Raw genomic sequence first — 25761 nt, forward strand, 5'->3', positions numbered from 1 at the left:
CGGGTAATATCTCAGCTAAAAGTATTCTGATAGTCTCAATATGGGATAAGAGTAATGTCCTACCAAAGGGCTCTGACTGGCCAAAAAATGGACAGTAAAATTATTTTTACTTTTGGAGTTCTGACCCCCCGAAGTTAGTCCTGGATGGACGAAGTTGCGTTTTGAGGGCCCTATATCTTTTAAAGTAAAGGAGTTACAAGTTTTCTGATACCAGATCTGAATTCTGCACAAAAAAGTTGTAGGGAGTTCCCTTTATACATTTATGGACCTCCAAACATCCGTCTTTTCGCGTTGCGACACATTTTTACGCTGACCCCCTAAATTTCAAATTGATGCCACGGGAAAACGAAATGGAGTATGAAGCTCAAATTTTCAGGATTTTACTTTCTCATCAATATTTACCACCACACAGAAAATGAAAAAAAGAAAGAAAATGCTGCGGTGCACATCCCTGGAGTTGACATGGAACGGCTCTATTCTTTTCACAGTTGCCCACTGCACATGCGTATTCATGTAAAATTGGTGTAAAAGGATATGTTTTTGGAGTTCTAAACATACTTTGGGTAATTTTGACAAGTTTGGGATTTTGTGCTTTCTCCTTCATTCTTGAAAAGTTAAACAAATCTCCTGAAATAAATCCTCACTCTCAAACTCCTTCATCCTGTTTCTGTGTAGCTCTGTGTTTACTTGTTTATGGGTAATAATTGCACCAATTACTTGTTTAGGGTTGGGGAAAAGACAACTGCTTGTTTAGGGTAGCAAATCGCAATACTTATACTTGTCAATATAATTTCAATTTCAGTCTCATAAATACTTGTTTAGGGTGCTTTTTGTGAGTCCATGGACGTGCCTGATACCCCTCCTTGCCACTATAGTGGCCCCAGGAATATTGCATATCTTGCTCAAGTTGTTGAAGTGTCCCATAGGCCATTGTGTTGTAATTTCAACTGGCTGTTGACCAGTCTAAAAATACACATTGGACGATGTTTTTGTCAAAGAACCTAATCAGAAAGTAATTCAGAAAATTTTGAGCAATCGTGACAATCTAGACCAGTATCCCCCACTTTGGAATTGGGGTACGCCACTGAGGGGAAGAGGCTGTGTATTACAAAGTGCCCCTTTAAGGTAGTCAGTCCGGTCCGACTGCCTGATCAGGAGGTACTGCCGAATCAGGCAGTATGTTGCCGAATCAGGCAGTATGGTATCCCACAATGCAATGCTCTATTTCAAATAGAGCATCTTTTAATATACCGTTATTTCTTGGTTTAGAGTAAAGAAGTAGGTAAAATATTTAAAATTATCAATGAATGTACAATTAGTAGTAATTTTTCATCAATTTTAGTTAAAATAAAGTTAATTTGCGTATTTAAATAAAAAATTAAAAAAACCGTTAGAAATTGTTTTGTTATTTAAATTATTTTTCTCCGGTGGAATTTTTTTCGCTCGGTGAAAAATTGTCAACTTACATGTAGCTCATGTGTGTCAAAGTAAAATTTCCCCCGATCTTTTATAAAATCACCATAAACAATTTAGTCCTTAGTCTGTCGAATTCGGAAGGGTTACCAAAGCCTGTGTTGCCTAACTCGGCAACATGCTGCCTGATTCGGCAGTACTTCCTGATCAGGCAGTCGGACCGGACTGGTAGTAGTGTCATCTTCCACTAGGGAGGGGATTTTCAAAGTGGAATAGCCCAATAGGACAGTTAATCTTTTATGGTCATTATCTCCTGTATGGTTCTCCTTAGATACAAGGATGGATAATACATGGACAACTCCCCTCACCCCCCCCCCCTATACACACCCCTTGAAAAATCACACAATGCAGAGAAGATTCATTACAGCTTCCAACTTTTAATACCAAAAGCACAACTTTTCAACTGGAATTTAACATAAAATTGGTAAAAATTTCCAACAGGATTGACCATAAGGTGCAACTGGCATTGAGACGGCAGTGCAATCTTCCACCACAGGTGTGTGGCTTGTAAGTGGAATAGCCAAATTGCAATTTGCATAACAAAGGTCATTTACGAGGGGGTATCCAAAAGTTTTTGACATCACCAAGAATCGAAGGAGCTATATCGATGAAATTTTGTCAGTGTAATTAATGGTCCTTATGTACATTATGGTCCAAAAATGGTCTCTTAAGTATGTTTACTTTCTTTACAGGTGGTGCTATATAGATGGGCAGTAGGTGCATAACCTTTTCATGATAAGATCCTCCACTTTCTTGAATTTCTTCACTGTGGCCGCATCATCCGAAAGTGATGGACGTCCACTTCTTGGCTCATCTGTGAGGGACATGTGGCCAGTTTGGAAATTCCTTTTTCAAAAAGCAAGAGTGCATTATGATGGGCAATCATCACCCTAGATAGCTTTCATTTCATCATAGATTTTCTTAGCATTGTAGGCCTAACCTTCAAATGCAGGAACTTAATCACGCTGCGTGGCTCAATTTTCACCATTTTACAGGTTATGCACCTACTGCCCATCTAGCGCCACCTGTGAAGAAAGTAAACATACTTATGAGACCATTTTTGGACCATAATGTACATAAGGACCAGTAATTACACTGACAAAATTTCATCGATATAGCTCCTTCGCTTATGGGTGATGTCAAAAACTTTTGGATACCCCCTCGTACTGTCATTAAATTGATAATATTACCAAGTGTATCATAATTCTAGCCCTTACACTCTTAGAAAAAGTTCTATTTAGAACCTTTTATGTCCTGTATACGGAAACCTCTCCCAATTTTCCCAACAAATGGTTCTAATACGAAGCCAACAAGTTCTGTCAACTTTTTTGGTTTTTCAAAGAACCATTTTTTATGGGTTTGAGAACCCTTTGATATGGTTCCTTGACAACGAACCATTTTAGTCCATAAAATAGTTGTCTGTAGACCCTTTTAAAACCATTTTCGGGAAAATGTTTCTTTCTAGAACTATTTTGGGAGAGGGTCCTGTATGAATGACAAAATAGGTTCTAAGTTGCACCTTTTTTCAAAGAATGTAACGCCATAGGGCAGCTATTAATTTCATAATCAAAAATAATACTTCAATTTTTCAACTTAATAATATTTAATACCGTATTTCCTCGAATAGTCGCCCCCTCAAATAAACGCCCCCACCACTTTTTTCAACCAAGATGTTTCAAAAATGCTGATATTTCCATGCTATCTAGTGGAGTAAGCTTACCAAGTTGATCACATGGTCGATAATAGCAGCAATATTTGTCGAAAATCTGCATCGGAAACCCGGAAGTGAACCAAAAGTCAGTGTTTCTAGTTCATAGTTATTTTAGCGTGACTTTTAAAGCCATAATGTACGATCTTATAATATAAAATTGGTTAAGGGATCTGGAATGAGCGTTTTAAGCGTTTCGACAGTATTTTTTGTTGGACATGAGACACGGCCCTGCAAGGTGCTAACACTTCAAAGTGTTCATAGTTCTGGTCGCTAGGGTTCAAATCCCCGCACAGGCATGGAATCCTACGTGTAATTCAATTCAATGCACAAGCTCATACACATCTTTGATGTCAATCGCATACAATATAACCCGTGATCAATAATGAACGTTGGTCAAAAGACGAGCTTACTGAAGTGAAAAATTATGTACATGCAGATTCATCATTTATGCATATTGCCTTGAAAATCATAAAAAGCAACTGCTTGATCAACCCAAATGATTTTATTAGCGTTATTTCTAAACCAAATGTCAAAACCACAAAGTGTTTTACCTGACTTTTGACCCAGAAATGTATGAATTTGATGAGAAATTGTGATGAAAAATAATATTTTACAAGTCAGATTCAGAAAGAGAAAATCTCATTACACACGTTAATTACATCACAATCCAAACATAGATGGTTAAGTTCATGGAGAATGTTACAAACTGTTGTATCTTTTGCCATATTGTTTTTCTATGGAAAATAATGTTTTATCGTTAAAATTGGACATGACAAAAACACAACAAAAATGTGCATCGCTATTTGTATGCATGAAACAAATTATAAGAATTGTACAGAAGTGACCTAACACTTTTGAAGGCTGTATCTTGAGAAAGCGCATGGTCTGATGCTAGAATCTTGGCAAGGACACTCTGGTGAAATAAAGAAAAATATATGTGATTGATTTTGTGTGACTTTTGAGCGTTAAATGTTTCAAAATTTAAAAATGAACAAAATGCGAGTAACTATGATGTCATCAACATGACAATAATATTCATGATAACTAATTATTGCTCCCTAAAAAAGAAATGGTTAACAAATGGTTTGAATACATCGCACGACCTTATAGTAACTGTATCTAGAAATTTGTGTTAAGTTACTTGTCAATTTTCGCCAGAAACAAGCTTTTTCTACGGTTACTGCCCAGCTCATTAGCGCGATGTGGGATATTCTTTACCTCGAGTTTACTGCCCTCTGTTGGCAACAGGGCTTCGAACTCTTATCAAGGCGATCTAAGAAGTGCAGGGCCGTGGAGAGCACATCAGACATATCGAATTGCATTCTTAATAGGCAGTTCAGTCATAAAGTGACCTTGGGGGGAAAAGTGCTACTCCATTGACCACACAGTTAAGACCCTAAAGCAGTATTCAGACTTTTTATTGAACGTACAATATTGTATGCAACATATCTACGTTGTTTAATCTATTGCCATTCTATTTCCAGTAATGTTTAAGTTCTAACGAATGTTTGATGACGTAAAATCGATAATATATTTCTACTAGATATTACATGTAACATATTATCGATTTTTCGTCATCAAACATTCGTTAGAACTTAAACATTACTGGAAATAGAATGGCAATAGATTAAATAACGAGATATGTTGCATACAATATTGTACGCATAATACTGGAGTCTGTGGAGCGCTTAAATCCCACAGCACTGATCAGTGTAGCTCAGTGTTGCCATAAAACCAGTACTGCATTCATTATTTAGCTAAACAGGTCAGCTCTGGGGTGAAATGTTACTTTTAGCCATTGATTTTATGAGAGAGGGAATAACAAGCTTTATTGAGATATTTGATATTTGGAAATCGGATATTGGGATCCAAAGATAGTACAGGTTCCAAATTTGCACCTGAATTTTATAAATGAAAACTTTGCAGTATAAATAAATATCATTGTTTATTAAAATAGTATATATAGTCCAGTCAAAGTGGGTTTTGACACACCACTAATTGCAACAGAATTTTTTCACTGCTATGAATGTCAGAGATGTCCCTGAACAGCATACAAAAGTATACTAAAATATACTTGGTGGAAATGTAGTTTTAGGCGGAAAAGGTCATACAGGGTCAAATTTCAAAATCGCTCCAATCATTTTAAAAACTATACCAAATTATTCCTCTAGTCATAAGGATTCAGAAAAAATATAGTTTGCCATATCTGTGATGTACGGTTTTTGAGTTACAACCGAAAAGGTCAAAGGTCAAATGTTGGGGTCAACAGAGGTCAAAAAACTAAAAATTGTCTGATTTTAACCAAAATGGTCTCAAATTGTTCGGCTTGCAAACATAATTCATTTAAAGAATATTTGCATTGTTTAGGTTGTTTAATTACATGCGTAACATCGAAAACTAGGTCGGGGTCAATAGAGTTCAATGGTCAATGACCTCTTTTACACTGCTACCTAGGTAACGAAGCATCCAAGATATGGCAAACTATTCTTATTTTGGAGTGTTTTTAAAGGACGAACACGTTGAGACCATTTTTAAGGAGATCGGAGCATTTTTTCGAAGTTGACCCACGTGGAGCCCAAAATTTGACCTTTGACCTTTTCGCTTATAACCTGAGAATGGTACATCACAGATATGACAAACTATATTTTTTCTGAATCCTTATGACTAGAGGAATGCTTTGGTATAGTTTTTAAAAAGATTAAAGCAATTTTGAAATTTGACCCCTGTATGACCTTTTCCCGCCAAAAATTACCTTTCCACCAAGTATATTTTAGTATATTTTTGGTATGATGTTCAGGGGACATCTCTAAAATGTATAAAAAGTGAAAAAATTCTGTTGCAATTAGTGGTGGGTGACACCACTAATTTGTTTAGATTGACTGGACTAATAGTTTGTTATTTAAATACCAAAAATTGAAGAAAATTCATCAGAGGATAGCTCTCCAATTGAAAGAAACTTGGTTTTTGCAGTGTACTTTGGGCCCAAAGCATGACCGGTGTTGCCAATTTTAGGTATGTTCATGCACCCAATTCTCAAACATGAATGAATTTGTAATTTATTTTCTCAACAAATGCGTATTTTTGTTAATTATTAGATTGAAAATTTATCAGAGAATGTAATTACATGCTTTTAATTTTGTTTTCTGTCTAAATCCAGTTTGAATTGTGAATGAAAATTGTAGAAATGATAAGAAATATCTAAATGATTTAATTCTCATCAAATTTACAGTAATAATTATGCAAATTAGCTAATTAAAACACTGTTACTTAAAAATTTTGTTGTAAAAGATTGAACATGTTGATATATAATAATACTATGGCATGATAATTTGTTTATTAAATTAGAAAAAATAAACCTTTGAATTTTCAATCAGTTTGATGGTGCCATTAGAAAATAAAGAAAATAAAAAGAAATTATTTTCAAAATTGTTCTCCATTTTTGCCTACATTTGCGTCACAAAATCAACCGCTACATCAAAATTACTTGGCCGATTTGAAAAATTTAAACAGTTTTGAGTTTCGGAAAGTGTGTTCTTTGCAGTGGTGGTAGTTATTTTCCACCAGCATTGTCACTTTATTTTGGACTGAAATGCCTATACGCAGAATATCTTTCTGATATCAAATAATTTTCAATTTTTTGAAATTCATGATACAAATTTTATGACAAATTATTAAAATTTGATATTTTTCACATTTTTGATATATAACAGTCCTCGAAGTAAATTTTATAAATCTAATGATATATTCTTAAAGTGTATGTAGTTGGGAGGAAAAGCCGACGATCAATTGAAAATTTTGACCTTTCATATTGAAGATATGGATTTTTTCCCAAATAGACCTAATTTTTTTTGGTATTTTGGGGAAAAAATCCGTATCTTGAATACGAAAGCTCAAAATTTTTCAATTGATCGTCGGCTTTTCATCCCACCTACATACACTTCAAGTATAAATCATCAGATTTATAAAGTTTACCGAGTACTGTTAAATATCAAAAATATCAATTTTAATGATTTGCCATAAAATGTGTATTACATTGCTAATTTCAAAAAATCAAAATTATTTATAAGGACATTCTTCGTATTCAGAATGCAATTCAATATGTCTGATGCAGGGACAGACTTATGTTTCAGTTTTCTACTGGCCCTCCGGACCAGTGAAATTGCAAATCTAGTGGCCCTGCAATAAATTTACTGCCCCAGCTTTTTCAATATGTTCTACTGCAAAAAAAACCACCCAACTTTTTTGTCGGTGCTTTTGGGGAAAAATCTATATCATTTGTCATCATACAATGCATGTGTATCATATCGCAAATATCAAAAAAAAATCAAAATTATTTGATATTCCTCATTTTCAAAATGCAATTCGATATAGGCCTATCTGATGTGCTCTCACAAAAAATATGTGGAAATATCACTATCCGAGCCCTTAAAGTCAAGCAAACCTTAACATTTTAATTTGTTTTGTACTAATGAATGTACTCAATGTAGAGAGTGTAGTCACTAACACAAGTTCAGATAGTAATCCTGCCTTTTTTAGTTCCAAAAGTTTCAAACTAGGCGGTATTTGCAGTATCGCTATCATCATCAGATATAATTATGTAGCGCATGGAAGCGCTAAGTAGTACATAGGCCTACTACCGGTACCATCGTAAAAAGCGGCCGTATATTTCCAACTTTTTTTTTTTGTCATTATGTTTTTTTATTAGAGAAAAAAAAAAAAAAAAAATATATATTTCCAACTTGCTAGCAACGCAAGAATAAGAATATATATATTAAAATATTATACAAAAAAAAATCATTTAATAAAGATATAAATTTCAAGTGACAGGCAGAGCAGAAAACTGTGTAAATATGACCATCACCGATATCTTGTCTCGTAAGTATTATATCAGGCTCAAATATCTAGTGGCCCGCCGGGCCAGCATTGTTGGAAGTTTACTGGCCCGACGCAAAATCCACTGGCCCCGGGCCACTGCTTAAATCCATCCCTGGTCTGATGTGCTCTAATGTCCCACAATAAATACTGTCCAAACGTTTTTTCAAAATCTTTTTCAAACCTGATTTGTTTGCACATTTGTAATGTTTACACATTATCCCAACTTTCACCTAAATGGAATCGGCCAAATTTGTTGTCTTTCTAGGTCAACAGAGCAAAGTTCTACATATTATCATAATTTAAAAATTATGATAATATGTCCTCCCATAGAACTGCATGTTAAATGGCCAAAATAACCAGTGGGGTTTCTTTCACTTTACCTTGTTATTTCAACTTTAAATGGACAGCAACACTTCCCGCAGTTATAATTTCAACATTTTGAATAAAGAATAACAAAATTAAAATTTGACGGAAATCGTACATTAAGGCTTTAAGCTTACCTAATGATTTTAACGTGAATTGTCGTGCTAAAAATGACCTTTAATAAACGCCCCTCCCCCCCCGTTTGGAAAATGCAACGCCCCGGGCGCGTTTATTCATGGAAATACGGTACTTCCATTTCATACTTCAATGTCACAGGTCGTCTCAATAATTGCAACCTGACTTTAGAATCCTTTTTTCCCAGGCTTATAACTGCGTCATAGTTGTTGAGAGTGAAATTGTACAAAATAATGCACACATACTGAGATGTTGATGTGTCTAATGCATGAGCCCAGCAGGGGGAATCCATTAGATGCATCAACATCTCAGTACAAGTGCATTATTTTGTACAATATTTTGAAAAACAAGTAATACGTTGTTTTTAACCTATTTCATGAACATGAAAAATAAAACTCATGATTTGTGTTTTTCTTGTAACAAAATTTCACTAAAAATATTGAATACCAACAAAATAAATGTATCGACCTGCAAGTAAAATTAATTTAATTCTATGTGACGCGATCCAAATCACAACATCAATTTCAAATTTGCCGCCTTTGGCTTCCACGGACCAGATCGTGTCACATATAGCAAACTACCGATGTTCTTTAATGCATGCTCTGTGTACAAGCCATAGGCTTCAACATTAAAAGTTTCAAGATATTTTCTCAACATAATTAAGAGCTACCTCAAGAACCACTGAACCAATACTAGGCTTGTTTGTACTCAAGCCTAGTACACGTATGACACTACTTTTTAGGTTAAAATGGCCAAGTATGTGGTTAATTCGGCCAGAAACCCGGGGAGAATGATTGTATGGAACATCTCCAATATCGAAATATTGGGGGGATTTATCTCCCATCCCCCTGGGATCTACGCCTATGACCTTTTGGTCAACAGGTGGCCTTAAGGCAATAATGTGTGAATTGATTCCTATTTAAATTTTTGTTTTCACTGATCACATTATCCCCTTTTAATTTCGAGCTAAACAAATGAGGTATAACGAAGAAAATTGCGATTTCATTCCAGCGCCTACAATGCGTGTACTACGCTTACCGATCGTAACATGTAATACTACACAGAGCATCGCGCTCGACGTGTATACACATAAGCTGACATCCACAGGTGATGTTAGCAAGCAGTCGATCGATGAACTCTGAATAAAACCGGGTTTTAATATAAGAAGTTAAATTTTACTGTTATTAAAGCACTTCAGGCTTAGTCTTTTACGTGGTATTTTAGTACACCACTGGGCATTATAATTATGCAAAAAGTAGAAATCCAAGTAAAATTGAGGGCGTCGCTGTGAAGCAAATCACACATTATGGCTTTAATAATTCTGGCCTTCTACTTGATGAACCCGAGTAATTAGCTGCCGCTGGTGAATAACTGCTTCTTGAAACATAAACAGCTCCGCATTTACTTTACATTTTTCAGTTCAACCTCGAATATTAATGTGCTATTTCCTGGAATCGGTCCTTCTCTTTGGCTGCCATACCTAAAAGAATAATAATAACAAGAAGAATAAATAAATAATATTAATAATATTAATAATAATAATGACAATATCATTAACAAATTTATGTTCTATAATGTGGTTAATTAATCTTTTTGGTAAATCCCATTAAACCTTTGCATTTGGACCTCTACATATACGAGGGGGTATCAAAAAGTTTTAGAAATCGCCCAGAAGTGAAAGAGCTATATCAATGAAATGTTGTCAGTGCAATCACTGGTCCTTATGTACACTATGGTGCAAAAATGGTCTCATAAGTATGTTTACTTTTTTTACAGGAGCTAGATGTCACTACCTACCTATGTAACCGCATAACCAGCAAAATGGAGAAAATTGAGGCATGCAGCATGATTAAGTTCCATTTTAAGGGTTACAGTGCCCAAAAAATCTGTGATGAAATAAAAATTCCTTTTCCAAAAAGCGACAGTGACATATCACAATCACCACCGAAGATAACTTTCATTTCATCATCAATTTTCTAGGCACTGCAACCCTTCAAAAGCAGGATCTTAATAATGCTGCTTGCCTCAATTTTCTCAATCTTGCAGTTTATGCGCAGTAACTGGGGCAGCAGGTTATTGGCATCTAGTGCCACCTGTAAAAAAAAGTAAACATACCTATGAGACCATTTTGGACCATAATGTACATAAGGACCAGTGATTGCACTGACAAAATTTCATTGATATAGCTCTTTCACTTCTGGGCAATTTCTAAAACTTTTTGATACCCCCTCAGTATCACCCCAAATTTAAAATGGGGTTACCTAAACGAGTGTCTCCATTTGAAATCTACACTCCCTATGTGGGAGATTAAGGTCATGAGTTCCACAGGGGTGTATGGATGTAAACTGTAATAGCCCATCGTTTATTGCCCATTTCACTGCTGTGAAGTATGTAGTAACGATGTACACATTTGGCACGACAATACCAGGGGTCAGAATGCAAAGGCTTATGAGATTTACTAAAAAGGTTAATTACGGAAGCAAGTTCACTCTGCAACTAAACTGGCCTCAAAAAGAAACTTATAATTTTTCACAAGGTCATACCTTAAAATCCTCTCCATAAAAATGAATAAAAATTGCACACAGGATTACTTCAATACTCTACTCTAAACACATGTCAGTAACCAAGCAGTTGTCCAACTGACACAACAGCAAAATGCACTGACATGGAACACCTTCCTGGACCAAAATTCACATCCCAACAGATTTCTTTTGTTGGGTTCCAATTATTCGCCTGTACATGAACAAAAATTACACACAGGATAACTTCAATACTCTACTCTAAACACATGTCAGTAACCAATTTTTTGTTCATTTTTATGGAGAGGATTTTAAGATATGACCTTGTGAAAAATTATAAGTTTCTTTTTGAGGCCAGTTTAGTTAGTGTAACATATAAAAGACAACATATTAATGGTTGGCAATACAAATATGTGACCTGTTACCACAAAATGAGTGTAAAGTCGCAAGTTGGTAGTTTCGAGATGCCCTGGTTACTCATGTGTACTGCATTGGTGTTCTTTGTTTCACACACACCTGTTCAAGCCAGTAGTATGTATGTATGTCCTTCGTGAATGCGGGCACAATGGGCCATTCACAAAGGACATACTACTAGCTTGTACAGGTGCACAGCAAACAAAGAACATCAACTCAGTCAGCCAGGATGTCTTGAAACTACCAACTTGCGATTTTACGCTCATTTCGTGGTAGCAGGTCACATATATACTCATTAATAAATGTATTCCGTCGATCATGCCACTGTTTTTCCATGTAATACTTCCTCACAGGGAGGATGGCAATTTATTTCTCGCATTTACGGCCCTAGCTACTATGGGCTATTTGCGGGGAGGAGATAAGTTTAAGTAACCGCTTATGGGTTCGAATTTCAACCAGCCTAATCATGAAGCTCCCGTGGCCGAGTGGTTAAGGCACAGGTCTCATAAACCTGAGGTCCTGGGTTCAATTCCCAGGCGGGATCACTTTTTCTACTTGTATCCTTTATACAACCTGGTGAAAAATATTATGTTTATTTAAATGTAACCAAATTCACTCATGAATGGAGAAAAATGCCAGTTGCAGGAACTTTTTTGGGTCACCCTCGTATGTGCCTTCCATGTAGAAACTTGACTTTACCCTAGCACATGAGTTCAAAAACTTGCAAGTTATACCTACCCTTGTGATGGTGGAACAGTAATAACTCTCTTTCCTCCTATCCGCATACCTGTTTAAAAAAATAGAGGATTAAACAATTACTAATATCAACTTGTTTTATGGGCCTGATCGATGTTTTTGGCTTCAATCATGTAACAACAATCAGCCATCTTTTGGCCAAAATGTATTGATTTTGACTGAAAAATATTCAAAATATCATTAAATATGTTTGCAAAAAATGATCAGATTTTTTCCTGGCCATCTTGGAAAGAAATTATTTCTGGTCCTTACTCCAGATTCGTTAAGCATGTCTGTGTCAATTTCTGAGCAGAATAGCTCAATGAAGCCCTGCATGGACAGGAAGAAACCCTATTATTTCTCTTGGACAGTGGTTCTGAGAAATGAAGCCTTGCATTAGGAAATATAAAATATTAAGGGGACATTCAGAGTTCATCTGTCACTCCTGAATTCAATTTTTAGGTTCCTGAACGAATCTCTTAAAATCTATTTAATTAGAACAAGGTTATCTTATTTCTTGCCTTATCCCGCACCAAAACCAAACACCAAGGGGGCTGGCATTTTCTTCGGAAGGGGGGGGTCCCAAAATACAGGGGGTCATAGAATTTTCAGACCAAAATCAGGGGGGTTATAATTTTTAACACCAAAAATAGGGGGGGTTATATAATTATTACGGGCTGGTGACTCAAAATTTTTGTGCGCTATGGGCGCATTCTTTAACTTCACAATCAAAATGTTCATAAAATCTATGCGCCTTTTTACGCTTACGATAAAAAATTTAACACGTTCCGTGCACTTTCTCCACCTTGATTCCGGCAGAGTCTCTGTAGGTGGAAGGGGGGGGGGGGGTCATAAAAATTTTCGACCTAAGATAGGGGGGTTGGAACAAAATTTAGCCCACAATAGGGGGGGCATAAAAAAATTGACTCTGGTCACCGACATATTTGGGTCCCCCCTTCCGAAGAAAATGCCAGCCCCCTAAACAATTATGAAAATTCATATGTGACAAATTTCCTTCATATTTGAACAAATTTCATGAATTCCTCCTCAAATTTCATACAAGAAAATTACCTGCAACTTTCATTGATCTTAGGCAAATGAACTTTATTTGTCAAATCACAGCATTTCAAAGATCATTATGTGACACAATCTGCTCCATGGGGGCCAAAGGAGGCATTTTTTGAAAATCAAGTTACTATAATTATTACCTTGAACAATGTTATTACAAGGCTATCACATACTGAAAACACCAAAGGTCTAGTAAAGTTTGTCCTAAAGTTACGAGGTTTTGTGATGTGTATTTTCTTATGTATTTTAGAGTTTTTTACTCCATATTTTTGCCATCTCAATTTCAAATTTGCCGCCCCATGGACTAGATCACATATGAAGCATGCGCATTTACCATAAAAGCATTCGAAATGCCATTTATGTGTCGCTTGTAGTCTAGTGCCATATTCAGACTTGTTTCGTCCGTTAGAAATGACTTTGATTACACTTTGATTAAATGTTATTCAGTGAACCCAGCAAAAGTGAGAAAAAAAATTAAAATTCATAAAAGTGAAGAATAAGTCATTTTTGAAATGAAAAATTTGGCAAAAAACAACAAAAACAGCAGTATGACAATGACAAAGGTGCCAAAATCTGAATTTTTATGCTTTTTACGATCCTCTGGATGAGCAAATCACTGAATAGGCCTTTAACATATACATGGGTTGTGTGAAACAGTCCAATACACTAACCTGCTACTCCTGTATCCCAGCCTTTTATAACCTCCCCTTTCCCAAGTCGGAAATCAAATGCTGGTCCTGATACACAAGCATCAAACTGCTTGTTATTGGATTCTAGTTTACCTCGATAGTAAACAAAGACCTGAAAAAGAGAAAAATGATGCATGATAATATCAATGATAATTCAGAGCCTTATACACGTACGCGATGTGCTTAATCGAATCACAGAGAATATATTAAATATGCGGAAGCAATTGCAGATTATTGAAAAAGTATAATAAGAGTGTCTCATGACAGTAATCGATTAGCACTAATCAATCCAAGCACCCAGCCCAACCCAGCCCCCAACCAAATATTATTAAATGGATTATTCCAGTTGAAATCCATATACCCCCTACCTTAATCTCCCACACAGAGGGTAAATACTTAAAATGGAGTCACCCATTCAGACAACCTCATTTGAAATCCACACTTCCTGTATGGAAGAATAAGGTAATGTCTTCCACAGGGGGCGTATGGAATTCAATTGGAATAGCCCAATACAACTTACCCGTCTGCCTTGTTTGGCCACTTTGCCTTTGCCTTCAACCAGATCTTGTATTGTTATGCCACCCTTTAACTTGATTTGCTTGGGTTTCTGTAGGATGAAACATAGCAAAGACATTAGCATAACAACATGTACAGCAATCCCTAAAAGACCTAAAATTTTAGGTCTTTTTGGAAAAAAAATGTATATCTTCAATACGAAAGATCAAAATTTTAAAATGAAGAGCAGTTTTACCTCGCAGATGCATACACTTTTAGTACGTACCATTAGATCAGTTACTTCAAGGACTGGTAAATATAAAAAATATCAATTTTTAATAAGTTGCCATAAAATTTGTATTATATTGCATATTTTAAAAATCAAAAATTATTTGATATCAGAAGGACATTCCTCATATGTGACCGTCCACGGCGAATGAGCCGTAAATTCCTCCCCCGGTCAATTTTGTTTTATTTCGTGTTTAAAAAATAAATATCATAAACTTAAAAATGGTATATCATTTGACTTCAAATGATATCCAGAAGCAGGGTTATGGTTTGTTAAACTTTGCTCCTTCAACAAAATTATAGCTTTTTTACATTTTTACATGTGTCTCTTTTTCCACATTGCTGGCAATAAATATCAAACAGTCATAATTGGCGGTCATTTCAAATCATCCCCAAGTCAACGAGGTTTAAGAAAGTTCTCTCATTGTTAATTGTTGGTTATGCATACCTGTACAAAATACAATGCCTGGTAACCCACCACTTGAACAGGATTTAGCAAAAGAAAACAAAGACCAGAGCTATAGCCATCTAAGGTAGAAGCTTATTATCCACTTCAACAATAGGATTATTGATTAGTTTTTGACTATCAAAATGAGACGGATGTCGGGCCAGCTTAAGTTACCGATGAATATGACCTTCGTACACATTTTACACCGTAACTCAGAATACAATTTAGGGAATTTACGGCTCATTTGTGCTGCCAGGTCACATATTCAGAATGCAATTTGGTGTGTCTGATGTATTCTCTGGTCCCAAAAACTCTTACACAAGATATACCCCATGCTTGATTGTTCTGTCATGCAGATTTGTGTTCAAGCTAAATATTTGGGTTTGTGTCATCTGTCTTCGGAAAACTTAAGATTTGAAAAGGTCTATCGCAGTTAAATTCTTGCAAAGATCACAGATATCATACCTTCTTTTGTTCTTTTTTGGCTGATTCTTGATTTCCATTCTTGACTTTGCCACCGGGTGTTGCAGACATGTTTTCTTTGTCTGAAGAGATTCCTTCCACACCTTGTTCTGTTGATGCAACATCCTTTTTACCCTGAAAACAACAAATGACATAATGACAAAAAAGTGACATTTTGATAAATAATACGGCACCTAAGTTAAAGCCTTAATGTACGATTTCCGTCAAATTTTGATTTTGTTATTCTTTATTCAAAATCTTGAAATAATATTAGTAACTGACGTTAAGGATTGCTGTCCATTTTAGGTTGAGTAAAAGAAACCCCACTGGATATTTTGGCCATTTAACACGCAGTTCTATGGGAGGACATATTATCATATAATTTTTAAATTATGATAAGGCCCTTCACAATTGATTCTTAGTTTCCTGTTTCATGGTTGGAAAACAAGGGATGAGGCGACTTTTAATTATTAATTATCTATTATTTTCTTTATTTTAAAACAAGTGGTCGCAACCTACATCAACCCGTTTTGAGAAGAAACATGCATTTAATCATTTTACAACTTTGTTTGATTTTATACATAAGTAATGGTATAGTTATGTTCTTTGTTTATTCATCATTATAGTTGATATAAGCAAAGTCAGAAAGTAGCAAATGGAAGTCATTTAATGTTATTTTAAAAGAGAAAATCCAAAATAAAAATAAAATAATTAAATATTTTGCAATTCTCTACTTTGGACGCGCGTGAGAAACAGGAAACTAAGAATTAATTGTAAAGGGCCTAATATGTCGAACTTTGCTCTGTTTACCTACAAAGACAACAAATTTGGCTGATTCCATTTAGATGCAAGATGAGACATGTGTAAACATTACAAATATGCAAAAAAATCAGGTTTGAAAAAACAAACCAATTTCATATTATAAGATCGTACATTATGGCTTTAATGGTGAAGAGGTAATGCTGGGGGAGGAAGAAAGGCAGGAGAAGGAGAGTGGTAATTGGCTATTCCATATGAAATCCATACACCCCCTATGGAAGACATAAACTTAATCTTCCACACAGGGAGTGTGAATTTCAAATGGGGTTACCTGAATAGGTGACTCCATTTGAAATCTTCACCCCAGTGTGGAAGATTAAGGTCATGTCTTCCATAGGGTGTATGGAATGAATTGTCCAATGGTGCTGGTGTTGAAGGTCTTTTGGGGGAAAAATGCATATCTTCAATATGAAAGGTCACAATATTCAATTGATGAATGGTTTTTCCTCCCTGCTATACACACTTTAAGTACAAATCATTAGATTTATAAACTTTACTTGAAGGACTGTTAAATTTTTAATAATTTGCCATAAAATTTGTATTATATCGCCTAAGACGAAAGGTATATTCGTCTCGGATATCGCAAATTAAAAAAAAAATAATTTGATATCAGGACATTCCTGGTATTCAGAAAGCAATTTGATGCGTCTGTTGCGCTCTCATGCCCACAAAAAATACTGTGCAAATGTTGCTATCCGATTCATTAAGCTACAAATGTATTGCTTTTTTTTTAGTGTTCGGATAGTATTTGTGTGCAGTATATAAAACTTACCTGCTTATTCTTAGGCTTTTTATTGCTTCCAGTCTACAAAATCAAGAATAAAATAGTTTATGGTAATTCATTCTTAGTAAAAAAAGAAAGAAAAAATAGATAAGAAAAATGACTTGTGTGGATGAATTCTGACAGAAAAATTTTCAACATGACCTGTCTGGATGAATTCTGACAGAATGGTAGCACACACATAAACAAGAATGAGCCTTGACAAACACAATTGCTGATTGGCCCATCAAATGGATGTCCTGCTAATCAATCAAAACAAAACACACATAGCAATTAAAATCGATATTAAAATGGGACTGAACCATGATTTCCGCAGGGGTCAAAATCGGGTTTTTAACCTGGGGATCAAAACATTATTCTTAGTAATGATTAATATATTGTCTACTTTTATATAACAAAGATGATCCAATACACCCTAGATATACTAATCGTGTTTTACCACCTGTTCCCTATACTCGCTGTAGAAAACCTCTGTACAAGAGTATCGGGAGGGGTGATGAAACATGATTAGTATATAGTGTCTGGGAGAGTATCAAGCTTTATACTTGTCATATTTCATAATTATTAAACTGCTTTAAAGTCAAAACAAGATTTTAGTTAGGCCTATTTTGAAACTTTAAAAAAAACCATTTTAGCAACATTGTCATATTTTGGTTTATACCTTTTTCATGACGTTATATACTAATTGTGTTTCACCACCCGTTTCCTATACTCTCTAGAGGTAGGCCTATATACAAAAGTATAGGAACGGGTGGTGAACATGATTTAAGAAATAAAGGGTAATGCATGATCCTTTACACGAAAATAATGTATCCGAGGCAGTAAAAACGTAAATAATGGGTGAGGCGTAGCCGAACCCATTATTTAAACGCTTTTACTGCCGAGGACATATTATTTGCGTGTAAAGGATAATGCTGCACCCTTTATTTCTATTCTATTACCACAAAATAGTGTGATTTAAAGAGAAAATATCAAATTTTTTGCCCAAATATTTCAAGTTGTTTACCTCAAGGTGGAGCGCATACGCGTAGCCAAAGCGTATGCACATTCCAATAACACAACCTAACATTCCATTCTCCCTATAAGCAGGTATGCACATACAATAACACACCCCTGACATTCCATTCTCCCCTACATAAGCAGGTGTGCTGTGCGCTCTGCTGTGCGCTGTGATGATAGAAGAACATAAAGTTTGTTGCCCTTGACACTTTATCGCTAATTAATGGTCTGTCACGTGACGCGTATCAACAAATCACAGTGCGCGATTTTGAATAATGGGTCGTGGGGGTAATAGAATAGTATATAGTGTCTTGGAAAGTATCAAGCTTCATACTAACCAAATTGTTTTATTTTTAACGGATTCAAGTCCAAATATATCTATTTTGAAACTTAAACTATATTAAAGCAGCATTGTGTAATATTTAGATTTATTCCGTTACATATATTGTTCTGGATAGTATCTAACTAAAACACAGGTGATTAAAAATCAGAGAAAATGTGTAGAATTTTCACCACCCGTAGATCACTTGTTCTTTCTTGCTTAACCTTCTCCCCCCCAAACTACCGAGCCCCTCTTTTGCTGGTATAAATATTCCCCAAAAGTAATCCCCTTTTCTTACCCTCTGGGCGGTTACTAATTAAATTTGTTGATATCCAAGACACTATATACTAATCGTGTTTCACCACCCGTCGCCTATACTTGCTGTATAGAACCTCTGTACAAGGGTATAGGGACGGGTGGTGAAACACGATTAGTATATAAGCATGATGCTATCCAAGACACTATATACTAATCATGTTTGGCCACACGTCCCTATACCTTTGTACAGAGGTTTTATACAGAGAGTATAGGCGACAGGTGGTGAAACACAATTAGTATTTAGTGTCTGGGATAATATCAAGCTTTATACTAGTGATGTTTCATAATTATTAAATAAACGGAGTAAAGTCAAAACAAGATTTTATTATTTATTTTTAAACTTTTAAACTATGCAACATTCTGTAATATTTTGGTTTATTCCGTTTTTAAGACACTATATACTAGTCGTGTTTCACCACCTGTTCCCTATACTCGCTGTAGTAAACCTCTGTACAAAAGTATAGTGACGGGTGATGAATCACGATTAGTATATAGTGTCTTGGAAAGAATCAAGCTTCATACTAACCAAATTGTTTTATTTTTTTAACAGATTAAAGTCAACATATATTTATTTTGAAACTTAAACTAGATTAAAGCCACATTGTGTAATATTTAGATCTATTCTGTTGCATTTATTGTCTTGGATAGTATCAAGATTCATACAAATTGTTTTTGATCAGATTTAAAACGGATTAAAGTCAGAAATTTATATTAAAATTTTAACATTCTGTCAATTAAACATTATGTCATATGTTGGTTTATTCCATTTTCTAAAATACACAGTTTTAAACATTGTTATTATTTAAGAGGTTTTATTTCAAGCATGATTTATGCCTAACTAAAACACAGGGTCACAGGTGATTAAAAATCTGAGAAAACGTGTAGAATTTTCACCACCCGTAGATCACTCGTTCCTTTTTGCTTAAGGTCGTGTGTCTTGAGCTCGCCACCAAAAAAAGGTGGCGACGTTACATTTTGCCAAAGTCGACTCAATGATGATATCTCTGTCAAGCAAGATGTTATTGTCATGCTTGTGGTCTCATTTTATTGCTAAATAAAATGCACTTTCAACCCTGTAAAAAGAAATACTTGAACTTTTTAATACTGACACTGTGCTTCATAGAATTCAGAATGGGCAGGGTGGCGGTGGTGGGGGATGTGGTGGTACACACAAACTCTATGGGATTGGTATTTTTAGTGCGTAATCTGCTTCTGTAAAGGCTGTAAATTGGATTTGGACTCTATTTAGCATCTAAAAGACTAATGGCCTTACAGCTAAACAATTCTACTGATTGTTTTTAATCATTTATGATTGGTTTAGTCTAGAAAATACAAACTTTTCCATGCAAAACTACCCGTTGTCATATTAAACACTGTAGTAAGTAATGCAGATGTCTTCAAAATCTAAAAGTTACTGTAAAATTTTAATTACTTATCCTATCATAGTCAAAGTATAGATTTTCTGAAGGGACATTTGACGAGGAATCTAAATATGGACATATTTTGTCTGTATGGGTTAGGGGAAATGTTTAGGTTCAAAATATGTTGAATTGTAAAAAATCTAACATACTTTGGGACACCCTATATTCCGAGATTACCAAAAAGCTGTGATTTTGGTTTCTTCCAAAGTCAGTTGGCTCTCCATATCCTCTAACCAAATGAATGTTGTTTAGTTCCAGTTTATTACTGTAAGTTGGTAATAAGCAATGCATTGAGTGGCCCATTTTTTATCAAAATCTTTTTTATTCCACCCTGTATAAATTGCATGTCACCCTGTATAATGAGTTGAAATGTATATATTTGAATTGCTTATGCCTTCAGCTTTCCAAAAATGTATACTTTTGCTAGTTTAGGGTTGATGATTGTGGAGATAATCTAATTAGAAACCCGGTTGGTGTAAAAATTCATATTATTTGTCATGTAACGCTAAGGGTGGCGAGTTCAGGACACACGGCCTTAACCTTCTTCCCCCCAAACTACCGAGCCCCTCTTTTGCTGGTATAAATATCCCCCACAACAAATCCCATTTTGTCACCCTCCAGGCGGTTACTAATTCAGGCATGGACTACGGATTTATGAAAAAGTCTGGAAAAGCTGGAAAAGCGTGTAAAATTGGACAAAAACACCTGAAAATGGGCTGAAAATAAATAAAATTGCGGGAATTTTGACATAAAAAAAGACTGGAAATTCTCATGCCTGCTAATTAAATTTGTAGGGTAATTTTCAGGCAATTTTTGGTTTTTACACAAATTTGAGTCTTCAAAACAAATGGTGCTGAAAGCTGGGCTATTAAAATTTACTACAGTGGATGTGGGGTTCTCCATCAACTATTAAAATTTACACACAAAATGCTTGGTTTAGAATTGAATGAAGTAAAAAAATGGGAATCCAAAATATATATTTTAATAAAATAAACTCTGTCCATTCTTTGGAAAGAACTGCACTTAACAGGGTTGTAGCTACGCTGGCCGGCAGGCACACACAAAAAAAATAAAGAAATAATTTTTCATCATAAAAGAGCAAAAAATCAGGGACTGCCTTTTGAGGAGAGCGAGAGCAATCACTCTCTACTGCTCTTCTTAAATCGGATATAGGAGAGTGATTTTTAGCTCTCCTTAGTTGACCATTCTCTCATTACATTCTGTTGTAAATGCTCTAAACAGCTCTCATTGAAGGCCCCAGAAGAGCTATTTAATGCTCTCCTGCAAATTCCAAAAGGAAGTCTCTGCAAAATCAACTTTTTTACGGTTCATTATAAAGATTGTGCCCTGAGCTAGCGCTCAAAGTCATGAATTGGATAGTAAAATTAGCAGGCAAACTGGGAATCATTGAGAGTTTCCACAAATGTTCAATGTTGATTTTAAGACATGGAGCCATTTTGGATTTCACCCCTGGTGACCACTAGAGGTCATGAAATGTCATGTAGGGGTAAAAAATTGAAAATGCTCCAATCTTGTTGCAAGACATACCAAATTACTTGTCTGATCACAAGGATTAAAACAAAGATTTTTTTCAAAGCTGGCTAAAGTTGTACATTTTCATTACTTCTGCTTCTATTGAACAGTTAGCAATGCATGCTAATTCAATGTATCCATGGCTGTTCAATAGAAGCAACAGTAATTAAAACATACAACTTTATCCAGATTTGAAAAAATCCCTTAGAATTATTCTAATTAACTTTGTCCCCCCATTTTTATAGCAGTATTTCTCCAGTTCCAACGTGGAATAATAAGGATTTGATGGTCTACTTGTATAACAACTTCTCTTTTTTACAATGTTTTCCGCATTTTCCTCTGGTGCATGCTGAAGTCTATTTTAACAACAAAACGTTTTGAACAAAAAGTTTTAAAAAACCCCCATGAACTGACCTTTGATTCTTCCGATGTGGCTGCAGTAGTTTCCTCCCCCGTCTTAGCATCATCTTTCTTTACTGGTGGGTCTGACTTACGATACGATGCTACCCCTTTGTTGAGTACCCCGAGGATCTTGCCATCGCGTACACTGAGCTCTAGCTGCTCTAGAACTAATGCTTTGCTTACACTACGACTAGATTGAACTGCATGACAGATACGATCCTGAGAAGGCGCTGTTTCTGCTTTTTAATCTTGTAATGGCTTCCAGTATCCACTGGGTGTACTTGGGATTAGCGAGACATGAGTCGCTATCCTTCACCATATTGATAGCCTATGAGAAACACAGGACATACTTCTTTTGGTTAATGCCTCTATTTGCATCCAACACAATTGCTTCCAGTCAAATGTGCTTGTAGTTTTGTGTCAAGAGCACCCACCAAGTTTTCACATCTCAACCCTTTCACCACCCATAGATCACTCGTTCCTTCTAGCTTAACCTTCTTCCCCCAAAACTACTGAGCCCCTCTTTTGCAGATATAAATATTCCCCCCAAAAGAAATTCCCTTTTCTCACCCTCTGGGCGGTTACTAATTAAATTTGTTGATATCCAAGACACTATATATACTAATCGTGTTTCACCACCTGTCACCTAAACTCTCTGTATAAAACCTCTGTACAAAGGTATAGTGACGGGTGGCTAAACGCAATTAGTATATAGTGTCATGGATATATCATGTTTATATATAATCGTGTTTCACCACCCGCCCTTATACCTTTTACAGAGGTTTTATACAGCGAGTATAGGCGACGGGTGGTGAAACACGATTAGTATATAGTGTCTTGGATATCAACAAATTTAATTAGTAACCGCCTAGAGGGTGAGAAAAGGGGATTTCTTTTGGGGGGAATATTTATATCTGCAAAAGAGGGCTCGGTAGTTTTGGGGGAAGGAGGTTAAGCAAGAAAGAACAAGTGATCTAGGGGTGGTGAAAATTCTACACGTTTTCTCAGATTTTTAATCACCTGTGTTTTAGTTAATAGGCATATTAAATCATGCTTGAAATAAAACCTTTTAAATACTAACAATGTTTAAAACTGTCTATTTTAGAAAATGGAATAAACCAAAATATGACAGAATGTCACATACCTATTTTGAAAATGTTAAAACCTTTAAATAAAATTTTAACATAAATTTCTGACTTTAATCCATTTTAAATCTGATCAAAAACAATTTGAATAAATCGTGATACTATACAGGACAATATACAGTAAGCCAAAAAATTAAGGTACCATTTACATTCACCCCCTGTATATCCTAAACAAAGGCAGATATGTAATAATTGGAACCAACAGCCAATAGCTACATCTTTTAGCTCGAATTTAAGACCTCATTTGTTGACATTGTTTAAAAAATAAAGACACGACGATCCAAAAACCCAAGGAAGATGCTAATTTAAAAGTTGCAGTTTGCCACATTGCATGCCCAATTGATTTGTACACAAAGCGTTTGCGAACAAGATAACTAGCGCTGTGCTTTCATTGATTAGCACGAAAAACTAGCGTCGTTCATTCATTGATTAGAACACAAAGGTGCAACTTTTTATTTCGTATCTTCATCAGGTTTTGGACTACCGTTTCTTTAATTCTCAACCAATTTCAACAAATAAGGTCTTGAATTAGAGCTAAAGAATACAGGCATCGGCTGGTTGTTTTAATTTTGACACATTTGTGTTTATTTAGGATATACAGGGGTGAACATAACTGGTACCTTAATTTTTTTGGCTTACTGTATGTAACAGAATAAATCTAAATATTACCCAATGCTGCTTTAATCTAGTTTAAGTTTCAAAATAAATATATTTTGACTTTAGTCCATTAAAAAATAAAACAATTTGGTTGGTATGAAGCTTAATACTTTCCAAAACACTATATACTAATCATGTTTCATCACCCCTCCCGATACTCTTGTACAGAGGTTTTCTACAGCGAGTATAGGGAACAGGTGGTGAAACACGATTAGTATATAGTGTCTTAAAAAACGGAATAAACCAAAATATTACAGAATGTTGCATAGTTTAAAAGTTTTAAAATAAATAATAAAATCTTGTTTTGACTTTACTCCGTTTATTTAAAAATTATAAAACATCACTAGTATAAAGTTTGATACTATCCCAGACACTATATTTTTTGCAAACATATTTTTCAAAAGTTTTCTGTCAAAATCAATAAATTTTGGCCAAAAAAACAGCTGATTTTATTAAAACTAAAAAAAAAATCACCCAAAATGCAATATCTGGGTCGGTCGGGCCCGTAAAACAGTTCTTTTTTTGTCGCCTTATCCGGATTTTTCATTTCTGCTGCCAATGCTTGGTCCCATCTTGGTCAGATAAAAGAGGTTGACTGTATTTAGGAATGAGTACTTATAGGGGAAAGAAGAAATACGCATCACACACTAGCACATTTAAACATGAATTTACAAATGGAAACATAACATGCTTAGGCAGATATATCAGAGTAAAAACTCCGGACATACCTGCCTGAGCGGGGACTTGAACCCCAGACCTCTCGCTTGTCTGGCAAGTGCTCTACCACTGAGCTACACAGACTGTCCCTGATAAACAGGACTCAAGTCTGGTACTTATGGATATGAGCAGTCAATGGTGAACAGTACAAACAACACATTACACACCAGTGTATCAGATCATTAATGATGCTTACCCGCCAGCCTAATATAATCATACAAACAGAGAAAGAGGCTTACGCATCATACACTGAAACATGGAAACATTCAAACAATACAAACTAGCGCACGAGATCAAATTAATGATGCTAAATCGTTATTCTTAAAATATCAATTTACAGGGGAAAGAATAACGATTAAGCATCATTAATTTGATCTCGTGCGCTAGTTTGTAATGTTTCCATGTTCCAGTTGTATGATGCGTAAGCCTCTTTCTCTGTTTGAATGATCATTGAGTACTTACTTTGTTTCCTTCTACTTCCTGTAATTTGTTTCCTTTCTGTTTTTCCTGATGTATTTGACCATCTTTCCTCCCTACAGCAAGCAAATAATCAAACAATAAGTATTTATTTATTTCAATACTCATATTTTTCCCTTCCCTTTTATATATTGCTGTTTGTTTATCTTTTGACTAGAATGGCTGACCATAGATTTGCTTTTTCCCTTTTTGACCTGGTTGGCCTTTTATACTTGCACATGTCTGTTTTTCTCACCTAATTTATCTTTCCCTTGTATGTTTTTTATTATCATTCTAATTTCTTTTCATTCTATGCTTGTTACTTTCTTTTGCTGTCTTTCTCATTTAATCTCTTGCAGTGCTAGTTACTAGTGCTACTTGTTTTTACCTTGTAAAGGGATGTTTTTATGCCCCCGAAACGTCGGTTGTTTTGTCTTTTTTACCCTAAATTTTGGATATTGTTGTAGCAATGCTTATCTTAAGGGTGGTCTTAACCCTGGAAAAAAAACTTTTGGG

At 35.3% G+C, this 25761-nt stretch overlaps 1 protein-coding gene and 1 non-coding gene across 3 annotated transcripts in view; one reads left to right on the forward strand and one right to left on the reverse strand.

Annotated features, from left to right (window-relative positions):
- Positions 1-8050: 8050 nt before the first annotated feature.
- LOC140159413 (uncharacterized) overlaps positions 8051-25761 on the reverse strand; it is a 61113-nt gene continuing 43402 nt past the window's right edge. The window contains exons 9-15 of one of the 2 annotated variants that reach the window (XM_072182883.1): positions 25252-25322; positions 17267-17299; positions 15679-15810; positions 14503-14589; positions 13965-14094; positions 12229-12277; positions 8051-10037 (exon numbers count right to left, since the gene is read on the reverse strand). In XM_072182883.1, coding sequence (XP_072038984.1) covers positions 9959-10037; positions 12229-12277; positions 13965-14094; positions 14503-14589; positions 15679-15810; positions 17267-17299; positions 25252-25322 — 581 coding nt within the window. In that variant the 3' untranslated portion in view covers positions 8051-9958. Of the gene's footprint in view, positions 10038-12228; positions 12278-13964; positions 14095-14502; positions 14590-15678; positions 15811-17266; positions 17300-22282; positions 22599-25251; positions 25323-25761 lie in introns of those variants that run through there. The other variant, XR_011859880.1, reaches the window with a different exon arrangement.
- On the forward strand, positions 11962-12035 carry Trnam-cau (transfer RNA methionine (anticodon CAU)). Its single transcript has one exon. It is a non-coding gene; the product is annotated as a tRNA-Met (tRNA).

The sequence above is a fragment of the Amphiura filiformis genome, chromosome 8, assembly GCF_039555335.1.
Source record: "Amphiura filiformis chromosome 8, Afil_fr2py, whole genome shotgun sequence".
Taxonomy (NCBI): domain Eukaryota; kingdom Metazoa; phylum Echinodermata; class Ophiuroidea; order Amphilepidida; family Amphiuridae; genus Amphiura; species Amphiura filiformis.